The sequence below is a fragment of the Dendrobium catenatum genome, unplaced genomic scaffold (genome assembly GCF_001605985.2).
Source record: "Dendrobium catenatum unplaced genomic scaffold, ASM160598v2 fragScaff_scaffold_1067, whole genome shotgun sequence".
NCBI classification, from domain to species: domain Eukaryota; kingdom Viridiplantae; phylum Streptophyta; class Magnoliopsida; order Asparagales; family Orchidaceae; genus Dendrobium; species Dendrobium catenatum.
Window position 1 is genome coordinate 1,597,446 of NW_021319529.1, and position 9,852 is coordinate 1,607,297.

Consider the following 9,852-nt stretch of genomic DNA (forward strand, 5'->3'; position numbering starts at 1 on the left):
TAAGTTTAAACATGCAAGTTTCTTTTTTATTTTCCTTTAGATTTTCCCACTCACTAAGTGATTTCCTAAAAATTAGGAGCTGGTGGCTAAAAATAGTGGTGCAGGAAAGCGAACTAATCATGTGACCAAGCACGATCATTTTCATGTTACTATTGTAACTTCTCGCAATGCACTGCAGACTCTTAAATGTGTGTGTATAGTCACAGCTCTAATTGATCAAAATGCTAAGTCCTTGAATCAAATTTCAATATGGTTGGATAACACCAACAGGAGCATAAACATGACTAGAAACCTCCAAAAAAAGATGGTCTTATATGCAAAGAAAGTTAAACCCTCAAAATACAAATAGATAACAAAATAGAAGGTCTGCAATCATCCATCCATCAAGGGATAAAAGCCCAGAAAATAAAATAATATAGAAAATCCAACATAAATTGAAAAAGACACACCAAACATTACCAAAAATAGAAACATTACCAAACAACCTAACAGAAATAGCCAACAACCAAAAAAAACCCAAGGAAATCATTAAATCCTCAAGTAAGGCGATTCAGTCTTTTCCATATACATAACCCCCCTCAAAATACTGGGTAATTCAAAAACATTAAATTCCGTGAAGCTATCAAGCTTGCTAAACTTATCAAACCAATCAATATAACAATTACCTTCACGATAAATGTGAGAAATTACGTAATTAAAATGAGAGAGCAAAAACTTAATTTATCTAATATTACAAAACTTATGGTTGTTGGTAGAAACATTGCCCTAAATAAAATGAAATAATAATTTGGCATCAACTTCCACCCAAATGTCCTTGGTATTCAGAGAATAACAAAGATTAAGCCCATAAATAAGAGCTTCGAGTTCAACATGATGAACTATAGAAGAATTTAATGGGCCAACAAATGCACAAAGCACATTACCATAATGATCTTCAGTAATCCCACCAAAGCCATTATAATTATTGCTAACCAACCCATCGAAGTTAAGTTTGTAAAAGGGGGGCTTTAGTTTTAACCACTTCTCAATCTTAACCTCCCCCTCCATATTAGAAATAGTGAAAAAATAACAAATTGCAGAGCCACAAACTTGCAATTTTTTAAAATTGGTATACTTCATCAAATTAACAATAAACAATTGAAGAACTTTATCCTTCACATTAATAAAGATACAAATAAAATCCATCTTAACATTATTATGTTTTAAATCATTCCTATCCATCCAGATAAACCAAAAAATAAGAAAGGGATGATATTTTTAACATGCCCTTTCATGGGCACACACCAAGACCCTCACAAATGGAGTTGTGAATATTTATAGTGTTCCAAATGAGGTTTCAAGAGTCTTCTACACCTCAAGAGCCAAATTAGGGTTAGTATAATTTAAGGGTCTTTTAGAAAGTCAACTTAGAATTTTGAATTTTCTAAAGCTGGCCAAAGCCATGTTCTTAGGAATCCACTTAAAAAAGAGTCCTATGAGAAGGACTTTATATTAAGTTAGGAAATCTAAGTGCTAAGGCTAATCTCTAAGAAGGTAGAGCCAACTTCATTAAAAAATGGAACAATTATTACGTCCTCCTACCGGACATAGAGGAACGTCCGGTCAGAGACCAAATCACGCCAAAAAATGAGAAATACCGAGCAAATACCGAGCAATACCAAACAATAACGAGGAATACCATCACATGAAGACCCAATACCGAGTTATACCGAGCTATACCGAGCAATACCGAGTTATACAAAAGTTGTACCGAGTTTTTCCTAGAAAAAACTCGGTACAACTCGGTATTGCTTGGTTTAGCTCGGTATAACTCGGTATTGGTCTTCACAGAGCGGTATTCCTCGTTATTATCAAATAATACCTAGCAATACCGAGCAAATACCGAGTTTTTTAGCGGGATTTTGCCTTCGACCGGACATTCCTCTACGTTCTTACACAGGACCTAATAAAAGTTCTAAAAAATAAGGTTAACACCAGCATATTATCATTTCTTTTAGTTTATGAGTTAAGTGGCCTAGTGCTTTTTCAACTATCATGTCTATCATAAAATAGTGTACATTGAAATCGAAGTGACACATACTGAATTATATGACAGTTACAAAATATTATTTTTTATTTAAATTAAAGTATTTTTAAATTCCACAATCATCTATGTTTACATTATTTTAATTTGAATTCCATTTTAAACATATTTAAAAATTAATAATTATGTTATTATATTTATAATTAAGTAAAGATTTGATTTTATTTGAACATATTTATTTAACAAATAATGAAACAATTTATAATATACATAATATCAGCATAAAATTTTTATTAAAGATTATTTACCCTTTTATTTAAATTTATTTTCTCAACTTTAATTACACTAATTCCAATTTTCTTACATTACATATAAGATTTTTATTTTATTTTAATTATTTCAACCTCCCTTTCAATGCAGGTGTATTAACTAATTATTATATAATATTATGTTGTTTAGCATCTATCAACTATATATTTGATTTTTTTTTAATTTTGAGATATAAGAAAATCTCATAATTTAATCAGATATATAATATTTGAGTGATGCTAGCAGTTATCTACCAGGGTAGAAAAAAAAACTGTATAAAAAATTTTGATAAGGGGAAATTAAACATAAATATTTAACGTTATATAAAGTGAGATTAATTAATGTTTTCTAAGTTTTGTATACATTTAAAACATATCATTTCATATCTCCATATCTTTAATCGTTGTACGCTTCGCATACATGTCGAGGGTCCAAAAGGGTAGAGCCCCCTGACGGTGTTCGACTGCAAAGGTTGCGGGGTCAAGGGGCAGCGCCCAAAAACAAATTTTAGTTGTGAGGATATTTTTGGAATTCAAATTAATAAATAAAATGATGAATTCTCTTTACTATTTATCTTTGTATTTGACTCATGGTTCCCTAACAATAACACCTCTATATAATGTGTTTAATTATTCTACGGGCAATTGCCTAAAGATCATAATATTTTAAAACTTTTAAAGGAGTCAATTGCCTACAAATCTTTATAGTAAAGATTAAAAAATAGATCGAGGACTTTAAGAATTATATAATATTTTTTTTTTTTAAGCCAACTTCGCAGTTTGCCACAACGCAAGGGGATAAAATTACAGAGTCTGTTAGGGAAGCTTTTCGGCCTATTACAAAGGCGCTATAGGCTAACCTTTTACACTTGTTGAAGGCAGTTTTGGGCACATCTTGGGGCTGAAGAGGTAAAATTTCCCCATAATAGTCAGGAGAGGAATTCAGCCTGTAAGCAAAGCATCACAACAAGTGTTCGAAGCTCATTGTTTATTCCCAAATTATGAAGGCATTTACGTCATTATATAACTTAAAAATTAAATTAAATAATCAAATTAACAAAAATTTACAACGTTATAAATATCTTATCTATTTTATTTAACTAAATATATGATTGGATAGATTATTTGCTTTTAAATCTTTTTTATCAATCTAATGCTTACTTGAAGTAGAGTAAATCTGTTATTAGGAAGACCTTCTGTAAAAATGTATGCTATTTGATGTATTGTGGAGAGATGCCTCACAACAAGAGTGCTTGCTGTGATGCATTCACGAATAAAGTAATGATCGATTTCAATATAATTGATCCTTGCATGAAATATTGGATTATTTGTTAATGAAATTGCTGACACACGTTGCCACAGCAGACGAGTGTTGGTGGTAGAGGAGAAATCTGAAATTCACAGAGAAGTCGGCCAAGCCAAATAATTTTTGTAGCAGTAGAACTAAGTGCTCTATATTCAGCCTCTGCTGAGGAGCATGGAACGGAAGATAGCTATTTGGCATACTAAGATATGATGGTTGATCCATGAAAAACATAAACGTTATTTGTTATTTTTAAGTACAGTATGTTGCCAACCCAGTCAGCATCCACAAAAGTTGATAATGTTAAAGAACTAGGTTCAATAGATAGACCAAGATCAGCAGTGCCTTTAATGTATTTGAGAATGTGTTTCAATATATTGAAGTGTTAATTTTGAGGTAAATGCATATGTTGATAGATTTGGTTGACAGCAAATGATAAATTTGGTCTTGTTAAAGTGAGATATTGTCAAGTCCTACTATACGGCAATATAGCAATGGATCTGCAAAAGGTAAAGCAACGGTTGTAGTAGCATCTAGTTTGCTGGAGATTGGATTGGAATCAATCATACCAGATCAATTTAAGACTGTAGTGACATAAGTATACTGATGCAGTAATAGACTATATTTGGTTTTAGTCACCTGTAGTCCAAGAAAATATGAAGGATAACTAAGATTCTTAAATTTGAATTTGTTCTGGAGGTTGGAAATTAGTACAGAGATTGTTTGAACATTGTTGCGCATAAGTAAAATGTCATCTCCGTCTACTAATGAATAGATTAATGTAGATTGTTTTGATTAGTTTAATAAAGAGGGATCTGCTGTGCTCGAATTAAAACCCAGTGAAGAAGATGATATGTGAATGTGGAGAACTACTGATGAGGAGCCTGTTTTAGACCATAGATAGCTTTGCTCAGTTTGCAAACATAGTTTGATGCTTTGTGTTTTTAAAACCATGTGGTTGAGCCATGCAAATAGTCTTTAAAAATTACTAATGAAGAAATACATTAGAAACATCAAGTTGGTTGATGAACCAATTTTTGTTGATAGCTATGGATAAGAAAATATGAATGGTTTGTATCTTAGCTACAGGACTGAATGTATCTGTAAAAATCCAATCCATATTGTTGTTGATAACCTTGGGCTACTACACGAGCCTCAAGTCTAGCAATAGATCCATCATCATGTGGTTGAGTACGAAATATCCATTTGCAACAAATAATATTTTGTGAATTTTGAGGAACTAATGCCTAAGTTTCTTGCATTTGTAAAGCTTGAAATTCATCAAACATTGCTTGCTGCCAATGTTTGTGTTTAACAGTAGATGTATAGCTGCTAGTGGGATCTTCAGGATTGGTTGAGTGAAGAAGTGTAAATATATGTTTTGGTTTAAGGTGACCAGTTTTGAATTTGATAAGAATGGAGTGAGTTGGAGGTATAATAGGTGGTGTGGAATGATTAGAAGAGCGGTGAGAATTAGAAGTAGAAATTTATAGGGAAGATTGTGGGTAGAACAGTTGGTGGAAGTATTGGAGAGTGGTTTATGGGAGGAGTGGAAGAAATGTTCGAATATGGAGAAATGGGTTAAGGGGAACTGGATGTTGGAACTAACGTAAGCGGAGGTGTGTGAGAGGAGATGGTAGTTGAAGTTAATGAAGGGATTACTTGAAGATGGATTGTAAGGAAAAATATTTTCATGGAATTTGGAAAGAATGGATGTGCAAACTTTACTAGCTAGTAGGAGTATGAAAGCAGCGATAAACTTTAGTGTTGTTTGAATATCCAAGAAAAATAGATGATAGAGCTTTGGGAGCAAATTTGTGATGAGTATGTGGAGGTAGTAGAGGATAGCACAGACATCCTAAGGATTTGAGGTGTTTATAATCTTGAGATTAGTGGTGGAGCAGTTCATAGGGAGATAAATTGAATGTGGTAGGGGAGGGGATTCCATTTATTAGATAAACAGTTGTTAAAGTGGCATAAACCTTAAAATTATAAAGAAGGTCAGCATCAAAGAGTAGAGTTCTTGTTGTTTCAATAATATTTTTGTGTTTCCTTCAAATGAGTGTACTTCAATTCCCTGAGTTAAAAACTACGAGAATCAAATGAGATAGAGCAATTGTTGTTAGTTGCGAATTGTTTAACTGATAATAGATTATGAGAGATGTTGGGAACATGATATAAGGGGTGGAGAACAAGCTTAAGTGAATGGGTAGGGAGAAGACCTTGTCCAGTGATAGCAATTGGCAGTGTCTGACCATTTCCAGCTTATATTTGTTGAAAGCCTTGATAAGAATGAGCAGAATGCAACAATGATGCTAAAGTCAAATGTGATGTGGCTCTTGTATCAAGAAACCAATCAGGAGTAGTTGAAGTACTAGTTGTTTATAATGCAGTGGAGTTTTGTGGCTGATATGATAAATTTGTCTGAAACCAGCAAGAAGCAGCCGAGTGTTCACATTTGAAACAAATCTAACATTCGATAGAACGATTGTTTCTATTTCCTCCACCTGCATTGTTCCGGCCACCACAATTGTACGGACATCCACAAGTGAAATTAGTATTTGTTCCTCAGCAGCGACTTGAAAATGTATTAAGAGCTACATAAGTGTCAATTATAATTGCTTCACATAATGATTCAACATCTAAGTTGATTTCTTCACTACATAAGTGAGTATAGATCATCAAGGTTGATAGGATGGAGTTAGTTCGAATGGCTTTTTTTGAACCCATTGTATGAATAAGGTAAACCATTCAAAGTATATAAGATGATACACTCTGAATCAAGACAGCTTCCAACAGCATTAATCACATCTAGTTTGATTTGAGCAAAGAAAAGTATTGAGTCATAGTCATGTCTTTCATAGTAATATAATGCAACTCATTCTTGAGTTGTAGAAATGTGGATTGATTTGTTGATGTTAATCTTTTATCGATTGTTTGCCAAACATCATAACAATTATGAAGATTCAAAACATAGGGTAATAAAAAAGGGAAGATGACTGAGTATAATGCTTCTGTCAAATTTTGATCAATTAACATCCAATGATGATACTGTGGATTTGATGAGGGAACTTCATCAGTACTGAAAAGGTATTTGGTTGGTTTTGAGGTGCTTCCATCAAGAAAGCCATCAAACCCATTGGCTTTAAATACTTGGAGTACATGAGATCTCCACACTGGATGATTCTCGGTTGTTAAGGGAGAATGAACTACATTTTTGAAATTCTTCATAAGAAACTTTAGTTGGGTGGAGATGTGAAAATCTGACATAGATGAATTGATAATGTTGGATGAAGAAGATACTAAAGACGGGGATGCTGTAGCAGTCATTTAAACCCAGTAGATAGATAATATTTGAGTTAGAAAGAAACAAGACCTTAAGGCAGTAGCTCTGATACCATGAAGAGAATGCTTAATCAGAGAGGATAAGTATTCATTTCAAGAGACAATGTAGAACAATAGAATAAGGTGAAGTAAACAAAGAATATTGCAGGTAAAGAAGTAAGAGTAGAAGATGTAAAAACAGAGCTATCATGAAACGAAGCAGAGAACAGTAAGCAACGGTACTGATGAGCAGATAGGTAACATCAGAGTAGGAGGAAGTGGGAAAACTTCTCTGTGTATGAAAATGAATTGCTATCATGAAAGTAGGTGCCTGGCATGTTGCTTTGAGCAATATCTGTAACAGTATTTGTAAAAAAAAAATTAATAAATTAAATTAGAAGCTCACACACTGTATATGTAAGATTCGAATCTAAGACCACTTAATTGTAAAACTAAAATCTCAACTACCTCAACTAATAAGATGAGTTGCGATTTTATTTCTATAAAACCAACTTAAAGGTTTCACTAACGAAGCACCACACCAGTCATCTTCAATGAGCTAATAAGCAAAATTAATGCAAGAACACACTAAAGCCAAATCAAGTTACAGATACTAAAAACCAATTAGCAAGCAAGTGTTCTATGTAATATTAAAATAATCAAAGAGAATATTAATAGAATTTTTAAAAAATAAAGAAAACATGCTCACAGTCGCCTTCCAATAACTATACCTATTCAGGTGCATTACTTAACAAATAAATCGTCAATAAGTAAAATACCATTAAATTCAACCTATCAAATGATGCAGATCTGGATATGAGAGTTACTTCTCATATGTTGAAGTGGCATACAATCAAAACTTAAAATCTAGTGCTAAAGAGCAAGGAGACTCAAGTGCTTTTAAAGGCATATAGAGAATACTACTTTGATTAACAAGCTTGTAGCATCTTTTTAATATTACACTGTATGTAGAGTAAAAAAAGATTGGTCCTTAGCCATGGCTTAATTTCTTGGAATGCAGTTATGATGCACCAGTTGAATTTTTTAGGTAAAGCTAATCAAGTTTCATTAACTATTCACTACATTATGTTTATTTATGGATATAAAGAGTGTTTGATTGAAGGATTAAGGCTTCATTTGAGATGGTTTTTTTATTGTTTTTTAAAGTTGCCTTTTAGCATAAATTTTTTTTAACAAAAAGCTGCAGCAATCCCAAACGAAGCCTAAGTTATTGTTCATCAAGAAAATTTCATTATTTTCACTATATGAGATAAGATCAATTCAGAAGTGTTTTTTTTTTTTTATTCTAACAGACAATTTTAATGTTAGAGTTGAGGACTAAAAAGTGAAAAAGTAATACTGATAACCTTTAAAAAGGAAGCATTTTAGTAGCTTTCCATCCAAGTTCACAGAAGAACTCTCCTTATAACATTTCGATACAATTTGACTGAATCATTATTCTAAATATAAGGATGTTGAACACATTTCTATGCACGGGACAGGATTCTTACAGATCCATAGTAGCTCAAAGCTTTGAGGGCTTAGGAAAAATATCAGGAGTGAACTTTTGAGCAGCACTCAAACTTCCTTTAATCTTCATAGCTCCCCTGTATGAATCCAGAATAAGGATACAATAAAAATCAAAACATTCCTTTAAAAAGTACAGAATTTGATAAAGCAACGTCGATAAACTTCTACCTTATGAATGCAATCTGAGGGTTCATTTTCCCACTGGCGATAGCGAGAAAATCGTCGTCCTTGAAGGAGAAAGTGGCGTCGGGTTTCCCCTCAAAAGCGCCTAATGGATACGAAGAAGAAGAAACCAACGCCAAAATTTTTTAAAAATTCGAGAAGATGAGAACAAGAGGGGAATTAGGAGGAGAGCGAGACCTTGGGTGACTTTGCCTTCCCTGAGGTCGACAACGTAGATCACTTCGTCGACTCCAATCTTCTTCTTGTGCAGAAAAAAAAAAGGCGGGGCAGATTAATTATAGTGATTAGGGTTAGGAAGAGAGAGGAAGGGCGGCAATGAAAGACCTTAGGGGCGATGTTGAGCTGATAGACGAGGCCAATCTTCTTGGTGAGGTCTTTGCCGGCGTCGGTGGCGAGATGAGCTTTCATCTGATCAAGAAGGGCGGCCGATTTTAGCAAGATCCCAGGTCTGGCCATTGGTTTCCTTCAGTCTGAAGCCGCGATACAATTTATGATGAGATGAGAGAGAGGGAGCAAGAGAGAAGCTGATCAAATATGCAACAAAGTTGGGAATTTTGAGCGAGTAGGCAGAGATGATTCCGTATTTGCTAGGTGAAGTGACCAGAGGTGGGTGCATATTAAATAAGTTCATGTGACGTGAAGTTTTATATGTCCAAATTGCTTACCATCTACAGAAATAATTTTTTTTTTAACCATCTACAGCAATAATATCATAGTTTATCTCACGATGTAGGGTTAAGTTGCTTACGGTGTAGTGTAAATAGTTTGAAGCTATAGAATTAATTTTTTAAGAAAAAAGAACAAGAATGAGTGATAGACGGAAACTAAATCCTAATTGAAGTCCCCAATTCTCAATAGCACGTCGCCTCCACCAAGACCTTTGGCATCCTTATTAGTCCTACTCATTTCTTGCTTAGCCTGTGGTGTAAATGGATCGAGATGAAAGTAAGCCTAGCGAGTGAGGAATTCTTCTGATCTGGCTGCCTTAATATAGAAATGAGCGGCAAAAACTTCCATTCAGCTTAAATATAGAAGAGCGAAGGTCAACCAATACTTCCCCCTCTTAGCATTTTTTACTAGGATTCCTGATCGGCACATCGCCTCCTTCTGCTTGCTCGTTTCCACCCTAACTTTACCTAATCCGTTCCATTCACCCAAATTAGGCTGACGTTAAGCTCTTA

The 9,852-nt window shown here is 33.9% G+C and overlaps 1 protein-coding gene across 4 annotated transcripts; it reads right to left on the reverse strand.

The window, feature by feature from the left end:
• Positions 1 to 3,107: 3,107 nt before the first annotated feature.
• LOC110097483 (non-specific lipid-transfer protein-like 1) lies at positions 3,108 to 9,314 on the reverse strand. Of its 4 annotated transcripts, none has more exons than XM_020823856.2 (5): positions 8,996 to 9,314; positions 8,849 to 8,912; positions 8,657 to 8,756; positions 8,470 to 8,565; positions 3,108 to 3,278 (listed from the first exon to the last, which is right to left on the reverse strand). In XM_020823856.2, exons 1-4 carry the CDS (start codon positions 9,125 to 9,127, stop codon positions 8,484 to 8,486), a joined length of 378 nt encoding a protein of 125 aa, XP_020679515.1. In that variant the 5' UTR covers positions 9,128 to 9,314; the 3' UTR covers positions 3,108 to 3,278; positions 8,470 to 8,483. The 4 variants fall into 4 exon arrangements, with proteins under 4 accessions (XP_020679515.1, XP_020679514.1, XP_020679513.1 ...); XM_020823855.2 differs by lacking the exon at positions 3,108 to 3,278 and adding an exon at positions 7,053 to 7,313; XM_020823854.2 differs by lacking the exon at positions 3,108 to 3,278 and having other exon boundaries at positions 8,298 to 8,565; positions 8,996 to 9,302.
• Positions 9,315 to 9,852: the final 538 nt, after the last annotated feature.

Coding starts and splice junctions, on each gene's coding strand:
- LOC110097483 (XM_020823856.2), bottom strand. CDS start 9,127: ATGGCCAGACCTGGGATCTTGCTAAAATCGGCCGCCCTTCTTGATCAG. Junction 8,757..8,848: donor GGAAGGCAAAGTCACCCAAG/GTCTCGCTCTCC, acceptor CGTATCCATTAG/GCGCTTTTGAGGGGAAACCC. Junction 8,566..8,656: donor CCTCAGATTGCATTCATAAG/GTAGAAGTTTAT, acceptor GGATTCATACAG/GGGAGCTATGAAGATTAAAG.